Genomic DNA, 20,403 nt, shown 5'->3' on the forward strand with positions numbered 1-20,403 from the left:
GGGAGGCTCCTTTTCCCTGGAAAACTCCCGGGTTTTCCCCCTCAGGGTTCCCGGCTCTGCGTTTTTCCCTCTCCTGTCCTCACCCTCGCTCCTCCCGTGGCTCTTTTCTCCTCATCATCCTTTTATGATGGAAAACCGGGAAGGCACGGGCTGTTCCCAAAAATCCCTGCCTGGAGGGGCAGCCCAGGGCTGGGAAGGGAAGGAGGGGATGATTTTGGGGGTGCTCTCACCCCGTGTCCCGCTCCCAGCTGTGGGATATTCCCTTTATCCCGCAGCCCTGCATCCCACACCTGTGCCGGGAGATTTTCCAGCTTGGAAAAGCCGGGAGCTCTCCCGAGAACCCCGCGGCAGCAAATCCAGGGAAAATCCAGCCCGTGCTTGTGGGAAACGCTGGGAATTCAGCCCTGGCTCTCTCCCGAGGCGAGCTTGGATCGCCCGGCTATCCCTGACGGGGAGCAGATGGAGCCGGGCGTTATCCAGGGAAAATTCCGCCTTCCCAGCCGGAGCCTGGCTCAGCCTCCGGCTCCGGGATGCGCTCAGAGCCGGGGAATGGGATGGGAGCGCTACCGGGGCACTCCAGACCTGTTGCTGCTCATTTTTGGGGTCACTCAGAGCCCCCCGAGCCCTCCCCAGGCCCCTTTTCCCCGTGCCGGGACCTCTCCCCACGCCAGGCGTTTATCAGCTCCCAAAAGCCGACGTTTAAATGGCATTAGGGGCCTGATTTGGAGCCACAAAAGCCATGAAATTCAGAGTTAAGGCTCAAAAATCCACTTGACGCTGCGGCCTCGAGGCGTGAAAGGAGCGAGCCCGAGGCAGGGGGCCGGGGCTGAGCCCCCGGAGAGGCTGAAGAGCCTGGGGAGGGTCGGGGACGGCGTTTGGGGGAAGCTTTGGAGGGGCTGATCCCAAACCGGGTGACCGGGCTGGAGGGGACAGAGCTGCGGTCACACCCGGGCCGTGGTTTGGGGACAATCCCGGCAGTCAGGGAGGGGCTCTCTCCTCTCTGCTGGGGTTTGGGGTGGGTTTGGGGTGGGTTTGGGGCTCTCTCCCCTTCCTGCCAGGGTTTGGGATGGGTTTGGGGTGGGTTTGAGATGGGTTTGGGGTTCTCCCTCCTCCCTGTGCAGGTTTGGGGTGGGTTTGGGGTTCTCCCTCCTCCCTGCTGGGGTTTGGGGTGGGTTTGGGGTTTTCTCTCCTCCCTGCCCGGGTTTGGGGTGGGTTTGGGATGGGTTTAGAGCTCTCTCTCCTCTCTGCCAGGGTTTGGGGTGGGTTTGGGGTTCTCTCTCCTCCCTGCTGGGGTTTGGGGTGGGTTTGGGATGGTTTTGGGGCTGGTTTGGGGCAGAGCTCGGCTCCCTCTGCCCCCCCAGTCCCTGTCTGCTTTTACCCGATGAGGGAATGGTTTAAGCTGAAAGGAGGCAGGGTCAGACGGGATTTGGGGAAGGAATTCCTGGCTGGGAGGGTGGGCAGACCCCGGTACAGGTGCCCAGAGCAGCTGGAGCTGCCCCTGGATCCCTGGAAGTGCCCAAGGCCAGGCTGGACAGGGCTGGGAGCAGCCTGGGATTGTGGAAAGTGTCCCTGGATTTAAGATTTAAGGTCCCTTCCCACCAAACCCATCCTGGGGTTCTGAACGAGGCCCCTCATTTTTCCTGCCTCTCTCTCCCCATCATTTTTAACAGAAAATTTAAAGAAATTTAAATTTAAAATTTAAAGCTGGGATGATTTTATTTAAAGATCCCCGACGCCGACTCCCTCTCGCTCTTTATCCGACAGCAACCTGGGGAAATAATTCATAAAAAAGCAATGCAAAGAGGCTTGAAAATTAATTTATTGCACATTTTTATATCCACAGGAATTGCAAAGCACTCCTCCCTGCCCTGACCCCAACACCCAGCGCTGGTCCCAGCGGCCCTGCCGGGCTCCAGCCACCAGCAAACGCTGTTAATTGAGCACTAATTAATCCCAGGGGTTAGAAACAAACACCTTTGTGAGTTAGAACTGGCCTGGTGCTGCGGATCCCTGTCCCTGTTCACACCGCAGGTCCTGAGCCTGGCTGAGCCAGAGCCCAGGGCTAGGCCTGACTGAAGCCCTGCTTAACTCCTGGTTTAAGGCCTGATGTAGCTCCTGGTTTAACTCCTGGTTTAAGGCCTAATTTAGCTCCTGGTTTAAGGCCTGCTTTAATTCCACGTTTAAGGCCTGCTTTAACTCCTGGCTTAAGGCCTGCTTTAACTCCAGGTTTAAGGCTGATTTAACTCCTGGTTTAAGGCCTGCTTTAATTCCTGGCTTAAGGCCTGCTTTAACTCCAGGTTTAAGGCCTGATTTAACTCCTGGTTTAAGTCCAGGCTTAAGGCCTGATTTAGCTCCTGCTTTCACTCCTGGTTTAACTCCAGGTTTCACTCCTGGTTTAAGGCCTGATTTAACTCCTGCTTTCACTCCAGGTTTCACTCCTGGTTTAAGGCCTGGTTTAACACCTGGTTTAAGGCCTGGTTTAAGGCCTGAACTGGGCTGGGGCTGGGTGGGACAGCAGCTCCCCAGATGGGATGGAAGGAGGGAGGGAGGGGGTTGTGGAGCTCCTGCTCCTGGCAGGGGTGGGGAGGGAAGGTTCACCCCCAGCTCCAGCAGGACATTCCCTGCTCCCCTCCCATCCCACAGCGGGATCGGAGCAGGGACAGCAGCCCAGGAGCGATGGGAACAGCAGAGCCAGCCTGGCCTGGTCCCCAGGAGCGGAACCAGGGAGGGATGGAGCTGCTCTGGCCCACCCTGAGCCCAGACGGGAGGCTCAGAGGGATGGGATGAGGATGAGGGATGGGATGAGGATGGGATGAGGATGGGATGAGGATGGGATGAGGATGAGGATGGGATGAGGGATGGGATGGGATGAGGGATGGGATGAGGGATGGGATGAGGATGGGATGAGGATGGGATGAGGATGGGATGAGGATGAGGATGAGGGATGGGATGAGGATGGGATGGGGTGAGGGATGGGATGAGGATGGGATGGGGTGAGGGATGGGGTGAGGGATGGGATGAGGGATGGGATGAGGGATGGGATGAGGATGGGATGAGGATGAGGGATGGGGTGAGGGATGGGGTGAGGGATGGGGTGAGGGATGGGGTGAGGGATGGGGTGAGGCTGAAATCAGGCTGGGATGAGGCTGGGATGAGGCTGGGATGAGGCTGGGATGAGGCTGGGATGAGGCTGGGATGAGGCTGGGATGAGGCTGGGATGAGGCTGGGATGAGGCTGGGATCAGGCTGGGATGAGGCACTGGAGCTCCGTTCCAAGGAGCAGCAGCACAGCTGCCCTCTCCTGGTGCCAGATTCCTGCTGCTGCCCAGCCCAGGACACCCCTGCACATCCCGGGATTGGGGTGCTGGGGACACAGGGACAGGGACAGCACCTCCTGAGCTCCTCCCCTGCCCTGATTCCTGCTCAGCCCCGAGGGAACCTCTCTGGGCATGGGAGAACCGGGAGGAAAAGGGAGCTGGGGTCCCGCTGTGCCTCTGCAGCCACCCCTTAATTAACAACTGACCTAATTAAGCATGCTCACGCCCCATCACTGAAGTTGGAAAAGACCTTTAAGGTCATCCAGCCCAACCACTGCCACATCCACCATGGTGTCCCCAAGCGCCACCTGACCGAGGCCACCACCAGGACCCTCCGAGCTTTACAATTTAACAACACATTATTATTATCATTATAATTATAATTTTTAAATAACTGCTAAGCAGGGCAGGTGGGAGCTGAGTGGCTGCAGGGCTGCCTGGGGGTGACAGGCAGCTGTCCCCAGGGTCACTGCATGTAGGCGTAGCGCCAGTCCCGCAGCGGCACGTGCGTCTCCTTGACGGCCTGAGGGGACGTCCAGCGCAGGATGTAGTGGGGACCCCCGGGCTTGTCATTGGTGCCTGTGAGGGGACGGCAGAAGGGGCTGGGGACAGCACCCAGGGTGGCAGGGACAGCACCCAGGGTGGCAGGGACAGCCAGAGACACGGGGTGGGGTGGGAGGGACATGCAGGGATGGGAGGGACACGGAGGATGGGGACATGGAGGGACACGGGACAGGAGGGACATGGAGGGATGAGAGGGACACAGAAGGACAAGGAGGACAAGGAGGGACATTGAAGGATGGGAGGGACACAGAGGACACAGAAGGTGGGAACACGGAGCACAGGAGGGACATGGAAGGACAAGGAGGGACAGGGAGGGATGGGAGGGGCACAGAGGGACACGGAGCACAGGAGGGACATGGAAGGACAAGGACAGGAGGGACATGGAGGGACACGGAGCACAGGAGGGACATGGGACAGGAGGGACATGGAGGGATGGGAGGGACACTGAGGGACACAGAGGATGGGGACATGAAAGGACACCAAGCACAAGAGGGACAGAGAGGGACAGGAGGGACACATGGAAGGACGAGGACAGGAGGGATGGGGAGGACACTGAGGGACACAGAGGGATGGGAGGGACACAGGACAAGGGACGTGGAGCACAGGAGGGACAGGAGGGATGGGAAGGACACAGAGGACAAGAGGGACACAAGGGATGGGAGGGAGAGGAGGGACGTGGAAGGACAGGAGGGACACGCAGGGACAAGGGAGGGACAGAAAGGCCATGGAGGGCCCCAGGGGACAGCAGGGACACGGAGGGGAGCAGGGGGGGAGCCCTGGTGTCACCTGAGATCCGGGAGCCCCCGAAGGGCTGCTGGGCCACCACGGCCCCCGTGGATTTGTCGTTGATGTAGAAGTTGCCGGCGGCGTTGCGCAGCAGCCTCCGCGACTCCTCGATGACCTCCCTGGGCAAGGACAGGGACAGCCCTGAGCACAGCGCCTGTGGCTGCTGCAGGGCCACCAAAACGGGCCAAAAAGGGGTTTGTGTCCCCTCCAGGGGGGTTTGTGTCACTTTGAGAGGGGTTTGGGTCCCTCCAGATGGGTTTGTGTCCCCTCCAGGGGGGTTTGTGTCCCTCCAGATGGGTTTGTGTCCCCTCCAGGGGGGTTTGTGTCCCCTCCAGAGGAGTTTGTGTCCCTTTGAGAGGGGTTTGTGTCCCTTTGAGAGGGGTTTGTGTCCCCTCCAGGGGGGTTTGTGTCCCCTCCAGGGGGGTTTGTGTCCCTTCCAGATGGGTTTGTGTCCCTTTGAGAGGGGTTTGTGTCCCTCCAGGGGCGTTTGTGTCCCCTCCAGATGGGTTTGTGTCCCCTCCAGGGGGGTTTGTGTCCCTTCCAGTGGGGTTTGTGTCCCTTTGAGAGGGGTTTGGGTCCCCTCCAGTGGGTTTTGTGTCCCTCCAGAGGATTTTGTGTCCCCTCATGCTCAGCTCCAGCCTCAGGGGTTTCACACACACACACCTCCTGCATTTTCCCTGCTCTGGGGTTCTTTTTTTCATTTTCTTTCTCTAAACCTCCCCAGAATTCTGTGATCATTTTGGGTGATTCTCTCTGAGAGCTCTTTGCCCTCCTCCTGCAGGAGTGGGCCGTGCTCCAAACATTCCTCTGGGCTAATTCCTCACTTAAAACAACTTTTTTAGGGGCTAAGAAACCACCTTCAAACCATTCCGTTCCCTCCTGGCAGGAGCAGCAGCACAAGCTCGGTGGGAAATGCTTTTTTCCTCCTCTGGAGAGAAGATTTGTGGCTCGCCCCAGATGGGAAAATCTTTTTTTTTCCATCCCCGGCTGCTTTTTAGGGGGAATTTTAGGGAATTTGGGACTCACTTCTCCTGGGCGAAGATCGCCCCCGTGAGGCCGTAGGGGGTGGTGGTGTCGATGAGCTCCAGCACCTCCTTGTAGCGATCCTCGGGGTACACGAAAACCGTCAGGATCGGCCCAAAAATCTCCTGGAGCCCCAGAAAACACCACAAATCGTCAGGATCGGCCCCAAAAATCACACACAAACCGTCAGGATCGGCCCAAAAATCTCCTGGAGCCCCAGAAAATATCACAAATCGTCAGGATCGGCCCCAAAAATCCCATGTAAACCGTCAGGATCGGCCCAAAAATCTCCTGGAGCTCCAGAAAATATCACAAATCGTCAGGATCGGCCCCAAAAATCACACACAAACCGTCAGGATCGGCCCAAAAATCTCCTGGAGCTCCAGAAAATATCACAAATCGTCAGGATCGGCCCCAAAAATCACACACAAACCGTCAGGATCGGCCCAAAAATCTCCTGGAGCCCCAGAAAATATCACAAATCGTCAGGATCGGCCCCAAAAATCACACACAAACTGTCAGGATCGGCCCAAAAATCTCCTGGAGCTCCAGAAAATATCACAAATCACCAAGATCAGCCCCCAAAAATCCCCCCCACACCATCAGGATCGGCCCAAAAATCTCCTGGAGCCCCAGAAATTATCACAAATCGTCAGGATTTGCCCCAAAAAACCACAAAAAATGTCAGGATTGCCCCCAAAAATCTCCTGTGAGCTCAAAGGACAACACACCCTGTGAGGATCAGCCCCAAAATCTCCCAGATTGGCACAAAAATCTCCCATTTTTGGGATCCAAACCCCGGGATCGAGCGGGGGCTGCCCCACCCCAATCCCAATGCAGGAACACCCCAGATTTGGGATGTTTGGGATGATTTGGGGATCCCTGCAGGGATTTGGGATTTTGGGGATGATTTGGGGATCCCAGCAGGGATTTTTGGGATGATTTGGGGATCCCCACACCTCTCTCATGATGGGTCCCCTTCGGGGATTTGGGATTTTGGGGATCCCAGCAGGGATTCTGGGGATGATTTGGGGATCCCTGCAGGGGTTTTTGGGATGATTTGGGGGTCCCCACACCTCTCTCATTATGGGGTCTCTGCAGGGATTTGGGATTTTTGGGATGATTTGGGGATCCCTGCAGGGATTTTTGGGATGATTTGGGGATCCCCACACCTCTCTCATGATGGGTCCCCTTCGGGGATTTGGGATTTTGGGGATCCCAGCAGGGATTCTGGGGATGATTTGGGGATCCCTGCAGGGGTTTTTGGGATGATTTGGGGGTCCCCACACCTCTCTCATTATGGGGTCTCTGCAGGGATTTGGGATTTTGGGGATGATTTGGGGATCCCTGCAGGGATTTTTGGGATGATTTGGGGATCCCTGCAGGGATTTTTGGGATGATCTGGGGACCCCAGCAGGGATTTTTGGGATGATTTGGGGACCCCAGCAGGGATTTTTGGGATGATTTGGGGATCCCAGCAGGGATTTTGGGGGATGATCTGGGGACCCCAGCAGGGATTTTTGGGATGGTTTGGGGATCCCTGCAGGGATTTTTGGGATGATTTGGGGATCCCTGCAGGGATTTTGGGGGATGATGTGGGGATCCCAGCAGGGATTTTGGGGATGATTTGGGGATCCCCACACCTCTCTCATGATGGGGTCCCAGGGGTCCCTGCAGGGATTTGGGGGATGATTTGGGGATCCCTGCAGGGCTTTTTGGGATGATTTAGGGGTCCCCACACCTCTCTCATTATGGGGTCTCTGCAGGGATTTGGGATTTTTGGGATGATTTGGGGATCCCAGCAGGGATTTTTGGGACGATTTAGGGGTCCCCACACCTCTCTCATGATGGGGTCCCGGGGGTCCCTGCTCTCCACGATGCAGGGCTCCACGAAGTACCCGACGCTGTCGTCGCAGCCGCCGCCCGCCAGGATGGTCAGGCTGGGGGAGCTCCGGGCGTGCTCCAGCCACTTCTTGATCCGAGCAAAGGACTTGGGGACACGGGGGAGACAGGAAAAGAGTGGGTTTGAGGGGGCTGGAAGGGAGTTTGGGGGTTTAAAAGGGGAGTTTTGGGGTCTGGGTCAGGGATGATAGGAAAAGAGTGGGTTTGAGGGGGCTGGAAGGGAGTTTGGGGGTTTAAAAGGGGAGTTTGGGTTTTTAAATGGGGATTTGGGGTTTAAAAGGATGTTTGGGGGTCTGGAAGGGGGTTTGAGGGTTTAAAAGGGGGTTTTGGGCGTCTGGAAGGGAGTTTGGGGGTTTAAATGGGGATTTGGGGTTTAAAAGGGGGTTTGGGGGTCTGGAAGGACGTTTGGGTCGGGCAAGACAGGAAATGAGTGGGTTTGGGGGTCTGAAAGAAGTTTTGGGGGTCTGAACGGAGTTTTGAGGATTTGAAAGAGGGTTTGGGGGTCTGGAAGGAGGTTTGAGGATTTAAAAGGGGGTTTTGGGATTTAGAAGTGAATTTGGGGGCCTGGAAAGGGGTTTGGGTCAGGGATGACAGGAGATGAATGGGTTTGGGGGTCTGGAAGGGGGTTTGGGGGTTTAAAAAGGGGGTTTGGGGGTCTGGAAGGGGGCTTGGGGTTTTAAAAAGGGGTTTAGGGGTCTGGGGGTTCAAAAGGGGGTTTGGGGGTTTAAAAAGGGGTTTGGGTCACTCCTCTCTCGGTGCCCTCCTGGCAGGGAGAAGGGAACACACACAAAACCCTCACATCCAGGACGATTTCTGGGGGAAACTCCCCACTTTTCAGGAGCAGCAAGGAGGGCTCAGCTGACACCTGGCCCCAGCTGCCCCAACCCCACACCTGGGGGAGCCCGGGGCCCGCTCTGAGCTCACCTTGGCATCGATCACCGCCGAGAAGAAGGTCCCAAAGTCCTGGGTGGGCTGCGGGGAGGCAGCAGGGAGGGGATGAGAGCACACCCCGCACCCCAGAGCTGCCACCATTCCCCCAAAAACTCATCCCCAGCGTCCCAGGAGCCGCCCTTCTCCTGGCAGAGCCCTCCCCGCAGACTCCCGGCTACAAGTTAATTTCTAATCACGGCCAGGAGGAGGAGGAGGAGGGGGGAGAAGCAGCAGAGCAGGCGGGGATGAAAAGCTCGGTTCAATGGGAATTAGCAGCCGGTTCCCGCAGCCCCTAATCCCATCAGCCTCCCGCTGAGCCGCAAAGCCCTTCAGCAGCCCGGCAGCTCCGCTCACATCTCCCACTTTGATCTTCCCGTGCTCCTCCAGCAGCTTCTCTTTGATGTGGGGCCACAGCGAGGCCGGAGCGTAGAGCCGGGAGCAGGCGGAGCATTTCTGGCCGCCGAACTCGAAGGCAGAGCGCAGGGTCCCGTTCACGGCGCTGCTCAGGTCCGCCGAGCTGTGCACCACGTGGAAGTTCTTCCCTCCGCACTCTAAAACACGGGGGAAAAGGGAAAAGGAGGAGATGGAAGAGGGCACCATGTGGAAGTTCTTCCCTCCGCACTCTAAAGCACCGGGGAAAAAAGGGAAAAGGGAAAAGGAGGAGATGGAAGAGGGCACCATGTGGAAATTCTTCCCTCCGCACTCTAAAGAATGGGAAAAAAGGGAAAAGGATAGGGAAGAGTGCAGCACGTGGAAATTCTTCCCTCTGCACTCTAAAACACGGGAAAAAGGGAAAAGAGATGGAAAAGGAGATGGAAGAGTGCAGCACATGGAAAGTCTTCCCTCCTCACTTTAAAGCACAGGAAAAAGGGAAAAGAGATGGAAAAGGAGGAGAAGGAAGAGTGCACCACGTGGAGATTCTTCCCTCCTCACTTTAAAGCACGGGAAAAAGGGAAAAGGAGGAGAGGGAAGAGTGCAGCACGTGGAGATTCTTCCCTCCTCACTTTAAAGCATGGGAAAAAGGGAAAAGAGATGGAAAAGGAGGAGATGGAAGAGTGCAGCACATGGGAAGTCTTCCCTCCTCACTTTAAAGCACGGGAAAAAGGGAAAAGGAGGAGAGGGAAGAGTGAAGTACATGGAAATTCTTCCCTCTGCACTCTAAAGAACGGGGGGAAAAGGGAAAAGGAGAGGGAAGAGTGTGGCAGGTGGGGAAATGTGCCTGAGGGTCCCCGGGTGGGGTTTGGAGGGGAGCGGTGCTGGAGGGTTTTGTGATTTTAATGTGTTTGTAATACTGCAGTTCTTTGGAAATCTAGGATTGAGAATCCTGAGGTTCTTCAGAACTCGAATTTAGAATCCTGAGGTCCTTCAGAACTCAAATTCAGAATTTAGAATCCTGCAATTCCTTAGAACTCTTTAGAACTTGAATTTATAATCCTGAGGTTCTTTAGAACTCTTCAGAATTCAGAATTTAGAATCCTGGAATTTCTTAGAACTCTTTAGGATTTAGAATCCTGAGGTTGTTTAGAACTTGAATTTAGAATCCTGCAGTTCTTTAGAATTCTTCAGGATTTAGAATTTGTAATCCTGAACTTCTTCAGAACTCGAATTTAGAGTCCTGCAATTCCTTGAAATGATTTAGAATTTAAAATCCTGAGGTTCTTTAGAACTCCAGAATTTAGAATCCTGAGGTTCTTTGGAACTTGAATTTAGAATCCTGAGGTTCTTTAGAACTTGAATTTAGAATCCTGAGGTTCTTTGGAACTTGAATTTAGAACCCTGAGGTTCTTTAGAACTTGAATTTAGAACCCTGAGGTTCTTTGGAACTTGAATTTAGAATCCTGAGGTTCTTTGGAACTCTTCAGAATTTAGAATCCTGCAATTCCTTAGAACAATTCAGAATTCAGTCCCTACTTTGGGACTCCAAACCTTGTGAGGTTTCCTGCCCTAAAATCCCATCCTGTGCCCACAACTCTGAATATCCAGTGATTTCCAGGGCCCACAGGGATGGGAATTCTGCCCCCTCACCCCTGCATCCCCCAAAAAAGGTGGGAGGAGGGCTGGTACCTCCAGCCAGGCGTGGGAAATTGCGGTAGCGATCCAGGTTTTCCGAGACCTGCTTCCAGAGGCGCTTGAAAGTCCTGGAAGAGGAGGGAGGAGCTGGTCAGGGCACTCCTGGTTCTGCACACAGGGGAGTGATGGGTCCTGATGGGAAATCCTCCAAGAAATGGGATGTCCTGATGGGAAACCCTCCCAAAAATGGGATGCTGATGGGAAACCCTCCAAAAATTTGATGCCCTGATGGGAATCCCTCCCAAAAATGGGATGCTCTGATGGGAATCCCCCCCAAAATTGGATGCCCTGATGGGAATCCCTCCAAAAAAAGGATGCCCTGATAGGAAACCCTCCCAAAAATGGGATGCTCTGATGGGAATCCCCCCAAAAATGGGATACCCTGATGGGAATCCCCCAAAAAATGGGATACCCTGATGGGAATCCCCCCAAAATTGGGATGTCCCACACAGGGAAGTGGGACTGAGAGCACAGGTATCAAACAAAGGCTCCCCACAGCAGCTCCGTGGATTTAAAGATGAACTGTTGCAGGAGCAGGGAGTGAGCATCCAGAAGTTTCTGTTCCTCCCCTTTCCCCCCCTTCCCCTCAGGCCTTACTGTGACAAACCCGTCTGGAAAACAATAAAAATGGAAATGGCCTCGCAGCGGGAGGCACCAACAGGGAGCCCCGAGCTCCCACCTGCCCAGCCCGGTGCTCAGCCGAGCGTGGCCCCGGCCTGGGGAGGGGTCCCGGGGTCTGGCGGCTCCTGCAGGGACCCCTCAGCACCTCTGACACCCCACGGGACACAGCCAGAGCCCAGGGGAGCAAACCCACGGGGGGAAAAAACACCTGGGGGGAAAATCTACCTGGAGGGAGAAAGCTACCTGGGGGGAGAAACTCATCTGGGTGGAAAAATCTACCTGAGGGAAAACCCACCTGGAGGGGAAAACCTATCTGGGGTGGAAAACCCACCTTGGGAGCAAATCCAGCTGGGAGGGAAACCCACCTGGAGAGAAAACCTACCTGGGGGGAAAACTCACCTGGAGAGAAACCCACCTGGGGGGAAAATCTACCTGGGGGGAAAAAGCCACCTGGAGGGAGAAACCCATCTGGGGGGAGAAATCTACCTGGAGGGGAAACCTACCTGGACAGAAAACCCACCTGGGGGAAAATCTACCTGAGGGAAAACCCACCTGGGATGGAAAACCCACCTTGGGAGCAAATCCACCTGGGGGAAAACCCACCTGGAAGGGAAACCCACCTGAGGGAAACCCACCTGGAGAGGAAAACCTACCTGGGGTGGAAAACCCACCTTGGGAGCAAATCCAGCTGGGAGGGAAACCCACCTGGAGAGAAAACCTACCTGGGGGGAAAACCTACCTGGGGGGAAAACCTACCTGGAGAGCAAACCCACCTGGGGGAAAACTCACCTGGAGGGGAAAACCCACCTGGAGCAGCCTCAGAGCAGCCCTGGAAGCGTCACTGCCACTCTGGCTGCTCCTGTACCCCGAGCTCAGCCACAGAACTAAAACCACTCCCCGCCAGCACCAAAACCCGGCTCAGACACCTTTTGTCACCAGTTTTAACCCCGGTTTTGATCTAACCCTGCCACCACTGCTGCAGCAGCCCTTCCCAAGGCCAGCCTGGTGTCCCCAGAGGAGCCCCCAGCCCTCCCTGTCCCCTGTCCCCAAACCTACGGCACGCTGCCGGTGAAGTTGAGGCCGCAGAAGTGCTCGGAGCTGGTGACGGTGTCCCCGAACTCGGGGCCGTCCGAGGGCACGAACTGCACCACGTTTGGGGGCAGCCCAGCCTCCAGCAGGATCTTGTAGACGGCGTAGCTGGAGAGCAGGGCGGTGTCACTGGGCTTCCACAGCACCACGTTCCCCTGGGAGGAGGAGAATTCCCTGGAAAACCGGGCCAGAGAGGGGATTCGCAGCCTTTTGTTCTTTTCTGTGCTCCCCTGTGTCCTCTGAATATCTGTTTGTAGCCTGTTGTGTTAGTGGCTGGTTTTCCCAGTGCTTTTTTTTCCATGGAAAGGCAAAAATTCCAGAGCTCCAAGCCCCGGGGGGAACGCGGCCCCAGCGCTGTCTTGGTTCTTCCTGAGAGCCAAGAACAACTTCTGGGAGATGAATTTCATGGACAGAACACAGCCAGGGCTTGACCATCACTGCTTGTCCTCCTAATTAGCATTTTTGATCAATTATGCTAATTTATTAAAACCCATGAAGATGTGTTCACCCCATGTGAATTTTGTGGACGCCTCTCCACGACCGCCCCTGCCTTCAAACGAAGATCTGCTCCTGTCTCACCTCCTTATCAAAACGATCTGGAGTTTCATTTCCAGCTTGGGGAAAAAAGCCACAGCCCACCTTCACCCCGACAGCTGAGGGGGCACAAATCCCCCCTTTTTCTCTCAGCAGAGAGGCTGTGCCAGCCTTCCACACCCTCCCTCCTCCTGCCTTCCCCAGGAGGAGCTTGGCCCAGCAGGTGTTTGTGAAACCAAACCTGCCCGGATTAATGAGCAGCACCAGGGGCTGGAGAGCTCTGCTGGTGACACTCCAGCCCCCTGGCCCCGTGCCACCGCCTCCCTGTGACCCCCCCCGGTGTCCCTGTCACACGGCCTGGCCTGCGCTGCACGGGGTCACAGCCCTGGGGAGGGCTGCACGCGGAGTTTGGACTCTTGTCTCCTGGTTTCCAGGAGAAAAACCTTTTTTTTTTTCCAGGAGAAAATCCTTTTGTTGTGCAGGAAAAGCTCCTTCCTGGGCACTGCTCCTTCCTGGGCACTGCTCCTTCCTGGGCACTGCTCCTTCCTGGATCATTCCAATCCTTCCTGGATCACTCCAATCCTTCCTGGATCACTCCAATCCTTCCTGGATCACTCCAATCCTTCCTGGGCCCCTCCAATCCTTCCTGGATCACTCCAATCCTTCCTGGATCACTCCAATCCTTCCTGGATCACTCCAATCCTTCCTGGGCCCCTCCAATCCTTCCTGGATCACTCCAATCCTTCCTGGATCACTCCAATCCTTCCTGGACCCCTCCAATCCTTCCTGGATCACTCCAATCCTTCCTGGATCACTCCAATCCTTCCTGGACCCCTCCAATCCTTCCTGGGACCCTCCAATCCTTCCTGGGACCCCTCCAATCCTTCCTGGATCACTCCAATCCTTCCTGGATCACTCCAATCCTTCCTGGGACCCCTCCAATCCTTCCTGGATCACTCCAATCCTTCCTGGATCACTCCAATCCTTCCTGGACCCCTCCAATCCTTCCTGGATCACTCCAATCCTTCCTGGATCACTCCAATCCTTCCTGGGACCCTCCAATCCTTCCTGGATCACTCCAATCCTTCCTGGGCCCCTCCAATCCTTCCTGGATCACTCCAATCCTTCCTGGATCACTCCAATCCTTCCTGGGACCCTCCAATCCTTCCTGGATCACTCCAATCCTTCCTGGGACCCTCCAATCCTTCCTGGGACCCTCCAATCCTTCCTGGATCATTCCAATCCTTCCTGGATCACTCCAATCCTTCCTGGGCCCCTCCAATCCTTCCTGGGCCCCTCCAATCCTTCCTGGATCACTCCAATCCTTCCTGGATCATTCCAATCCTTCCTGGGCCCCTCCAATCCTTCCTGGATCACTCCAATCCTTCCTGGATCACTCCAATCCTTCCTGGGCCCCTCCAATCCTTCCTGGATCACTCCAATCCTTCCTGGATCACTCCAATCCTTCCTGGATCACTCCAATCCTTCCTGGGACCCTCCAATCCTTCGCCTCCAAACATCCAGAGGAATAATCCACACCCAACATCCAGAGGAATAATCCACACCCTGCAGAAACCCGCAGGCAGCTGGGAAATCCCAGCCACAGCATTCCCAGCATCCTGGACCGCTCTGATCCCGAGGAAATCCCGTCCCCAGGACTGCCTGCATGGATCTCTCCAGCGTCTAATCCCCCTGTGATGATGGAAACGCTGAGGCTCTAATTAACATCCCCCTACAAAGCGAGCTGTAATTCCAGGTGCCCCCTGCTGCTGAGCTTTTCCATGTCCTGCTGCCTTCTGCTGCCTCACCCTGCTGGGAACTCATTGTCAGCCCGAGCAGGGTGAGCCACGGGATGTCCCAGATTGTCACACCGAGCTGTTTGTCCCGTCCCAGCAGGGCTCAGCCGCTCTGGGAGGAATCATTGCCAGATTTCCCAAAGCCAAGGGGTGTCTCCCTTGGATCCCGGGGTGGGAAGAAGGGAGATTTCTCCCCAGGAATCCTCCCAGCTCCACGGTGACTTCGCTCTCTCCCCCTACACAAATGCTCCACTCTCACTCAAATGTGATCTTCCCAAATAAAAGCTCCGTGTTCTCCAGCCTCTGTGGGGCCAGCAGGAAATCCGAGCCTAATTAGCAAAGAGCCAAGGACAATTTGTTGAGTTTTCTTTTTTTTCTTTCCTAGTGCAACAATAAATTAATTATTCCTGGCCCCAGTTCACCAGGTTATTACTGTCTCAGCCCAAAATCCACCCTGCAGAGGCTCCTGTGCTCCATGGGCTGGGACACAAACAGGAACGTGCAGAAATGCTTTTTACCAATACTTTGAATTATTTTTTCGCAGCTCCTGGGCCTGCCCTTGTCTTCCTTGGCCCTAACACAACCACTGCACCCAAGAAATGTCATCCCAGAGGAATGTGAGCAGCTACAAACTGGTTACACTTTCATGTCCTGACAGCACCTGGAGCCCAGGTAGGAAATCAAACCTCTGACATGTTTATTCCCGGATCCCAGGTAGGAAATCAAACCTCTGACATGTTTATTCCCGGATCCCAGGTAGGAAATCAAACCTCTGACATGTTTATTCCCGGATCCCAGGTAGGAAATCAAACCTCTGCTGTGTTTATTCCCGGATCCCAGGTAGGAAATCAAACCTCTGCTGTGTTTATTCCCGGATCCCAGGTAGGAAATCAAACCTCTGCTGTGTTTATTCCCAGAGCCCAGGTAGGAAATCAAACCTCTGCTGTGTTTATTCCCAGAGCCCAGGTAGGAAATCAAACCTCTGCTGTGTTTATTCCCAGATCCCAGGTAGGAAATCAAACCTCTGCTGTGTTTATTCCCAGAGCCCAGGCAGGAAATCAAATCCCTGCCATGTTTATTCCCAGATCCCAAACCCAGCCTGGGAAGGAAAGCACACCTTGCTTCAGAACAAAAACCTCACAAGGCCAGGTTTGGGCAGTTTGTGCTTTTCCAGCACTTCTCCCATCACACAGAAATCATGTTTTAATTAAAGTCTAACTGCTGATTGGGTCAAGGGGTCCGAGAGGCCCCAGTCGTGTCTGTGGAACAGCTCCAGGGAGGCTCAGCTCCCTCCCTGCCCACCCCAGCTGAACCTGAGGGCTGGGATTTCTGTCCCAACCTTTCCCTGGACTGCCCTGTCCCCCTGTCGTGTCCCCCTGTCCCCCTGTCCCCCCAGGACTCACCATCAGCGCCGGAGCCCCCGCCAGGTTCCCCCCGATGGCCGTGAAGTTGAAGGGGGACACGGCAGCCACGAACCCCTGTGGAGGGACAGGGACCATTGGGAGCTTCCTGCCCCCCAGGAGTGACCCCACGTGGGGCAGGGGGGGGCCCAGCTCACCTCCAGCCCCCGGTACACCATGGAGTTGGTGCTGATGTCCACGCTGAGGGGCTGGCTCTGCTCCAGCTCCAGCGCGTACTTGGCGTTGAAGCGGAAGAAGTCGATGAGCTCGGCAGCGGCGTCGATCTCCGCCTGGATCACCGTCTTCCCCTGCAAGGGGAGAGGTCCCAGGCCGTGAGGGGAAGGGGGAATGCAGCAGTGGTGCCGTGGGGTGCCCCTCCCAAGCTCAGATCCCAAAGATCCCGCACGGCCTCAACGCTGATCCTGAGCAGCAAGGAGTGAGGATCACCCTGAGCACCTCCAGCCATTCCCCACGGCCAAAACCCACCCAGGCAGCCCCTCCTGCTTCCCCCAGCTCCCTCCTGCTCAGCCCAGCTCCCTCCTGCTCCCCCAGCTCCCTCCTGCTCCCCCCAGCTCCCTCCTGCTTCCCCCAGCTCCCTCCTGCTCCCCCCAGCTCCCTCCTGCTTCCCCCAGCTCCCTCCTGCTCCCCCAACTGCCTCCTGCTCCCCCAGCTCCCTCCTGCTCCCCCCAGCTCCCTCCTGCTTCCCCCAGCTCCCTCCTGCTTCCCCCAGCTCCCTCCTGCTCAGCCCAGCTCCCTCCTGCTCAGCCCAGCTCCCTCCTGCTTCCCCCAGCTCCCTCCTGCTTCCCCCAGCTCCCTCCTGCTTCCCCCAGCTCCCTCCTGCTCAGCCCAGCTCCCTCCTGCTCAGCCCAGCTCCCTCCTGCTTCCCCCAGCTCCCTCCTGCTTCCCCCAGCTCCCTCCTGCTCAGCCCAGCTCCCTCCTGCTTCCCCCAGCTCCCTCCTGCTTCCCCCACCTTCTCCTGCACCCCCTACCTGCCCCACCATGGTCTTGGCCAGCACTTCTGCTCGCCGTGGGCCGCTCAGCATGTCGGCCGCCCTCAGGAAGATCTGGGCCCGGTCCTGCACAGGTTTCAGGTCCCATTCCTTCCTGGCTGCCAAGGCAGCGTTAATGGCTTTGTTAATGAGCTCCTGTGGAGGCAAAGGGGAAAAGGCAGCAAGGAGGAACTTCTCCAGGTTCCTCTCCACCACCAGCTCTCGGGGAAAAGCGAGGGGTCACCATCCACCCCAGGCACAAACCACTGGTGCCATCACAACCCCAAATCTGCAGGTGTGGGTTTGTTCCAGGATCTCAGGGGCTTGGAAAGGCTCCCTGCTCACAGAATGCATTTCACTTGCTAGACCCAGGCCAAGCGCTGCTGCTTCCCCAAAACACAGCCAGGAAAGGGGGCAGGGACAGAGAGGTGCACTCACCTTGCTGGCATAGCAGTACTTGGCCACCTTGTGTGCATGGTTAAAGGGCTGGGAAGAGAAGAAAAGGCTCTGTAGGAACCAGTCCCAGGACCCTCCTGCTCTGTTCTCCCCCACTCAATGAGAGTTTAAGGACTCACCGAGAGCTGGTACCTCACCGTGGGTGTCCACACCTCCTCCCCACCAATGACACACGGGATCTCCTCGGTCTTGCCCTTCAGGTCAGCGAGGGCCTGGCAGAGAGAACGTGGTGGGAGCAGCTCCCACCTGCTCCAGCTGCCCTCCATCCCCCTTCCCACTGGGAACAGGCTCCGGGGGCATGGGGTGTGCACAGGAGCTGGGCAGGATGGGGCTGTCACAGCACGGAGAGGCTGGGGCTGCTGTGCAGCACAACCCGGGCCCTTCCAGCCCCAAAAACGCCCAAATCCCAGCGCTGGTACCTTCTGGAGCGCTGCTCGCTCGGGGCTCCCCGGCTTGAACTCCAGAATGGGCTCGTTGGTCACCTGGATGGGCGGGCGGTGCTGCCATCTCCGCCTGGGACAGGGGCAGGACAGGAACCGCTGCGATCCCCCCGTTCTCTCCTTCCCCAACATCCCAGGGACACCTCAATCCTGGGGACACCTCCATCCTAGGGACACCTCAATCCTGGGGACACCTCAATCTGGGGACACCTCAGTCCTGGGAACACCTCCATCCCAGAGACACCTCAGTCCTGGGGACACCTCCATCCTGGGAGCACCTCAATCCTGGGGACACCTCCATCCTAGGGACACCTCAATCCTAGGGACACCTCCATCCCAGGGACACCTCAATCCTGGGAACACCTCAATCTGGGGAAACCTCAATCCTGGGAACACCTCAACCCTGGGGAACACCTCCATCCTAGGGACACCTCCATCCCAGGGACACCTCAATCCTGAGAACACCTCAATCCTGGGGAACACCTCAATCCTGAGAACACCTCAATCCTGAGAACACCTCAATCCTGGGAGCACCTCAATCCTGGGAGCACCTCAACCCCGGGGACACCTCAACCCTGGAAACACCTCAACCCCGGGAACATCTCAATCCTGGGAACACCTCAATCCTGGGGAAACCTCAGTCCTGGGAACACCTCAATCCTGGGAACACCTCAGTCCTGGGGACACCTCAGTCCTGGGGACACCTCAGTCCTGGGGACACCTCAGTCCTGGGGACACCTCAATCCTGGGGAATCCTCAATCCTGGGAACACCTCCATCCCAGGGACACCTCCATCCCAGGGACACCTCAATCCTGGGGAACACCTCAATCCTGGGGAACACCTCAATCCTGGGGAACACCTCAATCCTGAAAACACCTCAATCCTGGGGAACACCTCAGTCCTGAGAACACCTCAATCCTGGGGAACACCTCAATCCTGGGGAACACCTCAATCCTGAAAACACCTCAATCCTGGGGAACACCTCAGTCCTGAGAACACCTCAATCCTGGGGAACACCTCAGTCCTGAGAACACCTCAATCCTGGGAGCACCTCAATCCTGGGAGCACCTCAGTCCTGGGAGCACCTCAACCCCGGGGACACCTCAACCCTGGAAACACCTCAACCCCGGGAACATCTCAACCCCGGGAACACCTCAATCCGAGGGACACCTCAGTCCTGGGAACACCTCAATCCGAGGGACACCTCCATCCCGGGCTGCCTTCCCCAGCCATCCCCCGCTCCATCCCTCCCGCTGGATGGGGATGCCAGAGCCGAGCCCCCAGCCCCACCACCCCTTCTCCACGCTCGGGAAAAAAGCGCTGGGAAAGGAATTTTTAAACGATGAGGCCCAGGATGAGCTCCGGAGCTGCTCCAATATCGCAATGCTCCGCCGGCTCCTGGCAAAGTCCAGGGGGCAAAAGCCGGCCTGGCACCCCCGAAGTGCCCCGGGGACAGCGGAGCTTTGGCAGCCGCCCAGCCCCGGCCGCGCGTTATCCTGTAATTCAGGGTAACACCCACCAAAAAAGGGGGGAAATGGGAGAAAAAGGAAGGGAAAACAAGGGGGAAAACGAGGGGGAAAGCGGGGAGACAAGGGTAAAAAGAGGGAGGAAAAAAGAGAAAGCAAGGAGGAAAAGGGGGAAAGCAAGGGGGAAAAGCAGGAGGAAGCAGTGGAAAACAGGTGGAAACACGGGTGAAAGGGGAAACAAGGGGTAAACTGTGGAAAACGAGGGGAGGGAGGGAAAAACAAAGGGGAAAACGAGGGGGAAAAGGGCAGAAAAAGAGGAGGAAACGAGGAACTGGGAAAGAGGGGAAAACAAGGAGAACTGAGGGCTGGCGGTGCCCGCGGCTGGCAGCGGGACGGGTCCCGGCGGGAGCGGGGATGGCAGGAGCGGCACCCGGGAAGGGAGCCAGGAAAGGGAAGGAAAAGGAAAGGAAGGGAAAAGAAAGGAAAGGAAGGGAAAAGAAAGGAAAGGAAAGGACCCCACACTCACCCGTAGCCCCTCAGCGCCCTCAGCTGCCGCCACATCCCGGCCCCGCCGCGCTCCCGGCCCGCGGCCGCCACCACCCACCGCGCTGAGGGGAGGGGGGGTGCGGGGGGGGGGAAACCCAACCATTAATTAATTAATAAATTAATGAAACCCCCGAGGGCGGCCCCGAGCCCACCTCTCGCTGTGGGTGAGGGTGAGGGCCGTGTCCCCCCCCCCGGCAGCGCGGTACCTGTGGGGTGTCCCCAGCGGCGCGTCCCCCCCCCCCCAGCGCGGCGATGGTTGCGCCCGGAGCGGGGGGCGGTGGCGCGCGCGGCGCGCGGGAAGGGGCGGGGCGCGGGCAGGAGCCAAAAATCGTTTAAAAAAGGGAAATTCGGGCAAATACAACAACAACAAAACCAAGGCGAGGAGAACAGCGGCTGGGACTGAGCCCTCCGGGAGAGGATCTGGGCGGGGAGAAAGAGAAAAGCAACTGAGAGTCCCTTTGGCGACAGAGAATT

At 56.8% G+C, this 20,403-nt stretch overlaps 1 protein-coding gene across 1 annotated transcript; it reads right to left on the reverse strand.

Moving 5' to 3' along the window:
- Positions 1-1,801: 1,801 nt before the first annotated feature.
- Positions 1,802-19,982, reverse strand: ALDH4A1 (aldehyde dehydrogenase 4 family member A1). The gene is made up of 15 exons (XM_005528252.3): positions 19,910-19,982; positions 17,896-17,989; positions 17,596-17,688; positions 17,459-17,506; positions 17,021-17,176; positions 16,190-16,339; positions 16,035-16,109; positions 12,269-12,456; positions 10,586-10,659; positions 8,876-9,072; positions 8,516-8,563; positions 7,527-7,679; positions 5,693-5,814; positions 4,667-4,785; positions 1,802-3,895 (listed from the first exon to the last, which is right to left on the reverse strand). Exons 1-15 carry the CDS (start codon positions 19,942-19,944, stop codon positions 3,783-3,785), a joined length of 1,665 nt encoding a protein of 554 aa, XP_005528309.2. The 5' UTR covers positions 19,945-19,982; the 3' UTR covers positions 1,802-3,782.
- Between the last annotated feature and the right edge of the window lie 421 nt (positions 19,983-20,403).

The sequence above is a fragment of the Pseudopodoces humilis genome, chromosome 24, assembly GCF_049639895.1.
Source record: "Pseudopodoces humilis isolate 2021_Gansu_Grassland_sample_001 chromosome 24, ASM4963989v1, whole genome shotgun sequence".
NCBI lineage: Eukaryota > Metazoa > Chordata > Aves > Passeriformes > Paridae > Pseudopodoces > Pseudopodoces humilis.

Excerpts from the sequence above, each read along its gene's own strand:
- ALDH4A1 (XM_005528252.3), bottom strand. The coding sequence starts at position 19,944 with ATGTGGCGGCAGCTGAGGGCGCTGAGGGGCTACGG. Across the intron at positions 17,507-17,595 it reads CGGTGAGGTACCAGCTCTCG|CCCTTTAACCATGCACACAA; the intron begins GTGAGTCCTTAA and ends TTCTCTTCCCAG. Across the intron at positions 5,815-7,526 it reads GGGACCCCATCATGAGAGAG|GAGATTTTTGGGCCGATCCT; the intron begins GTGTGGGGACCC and ends CTGGGGCTCCAG.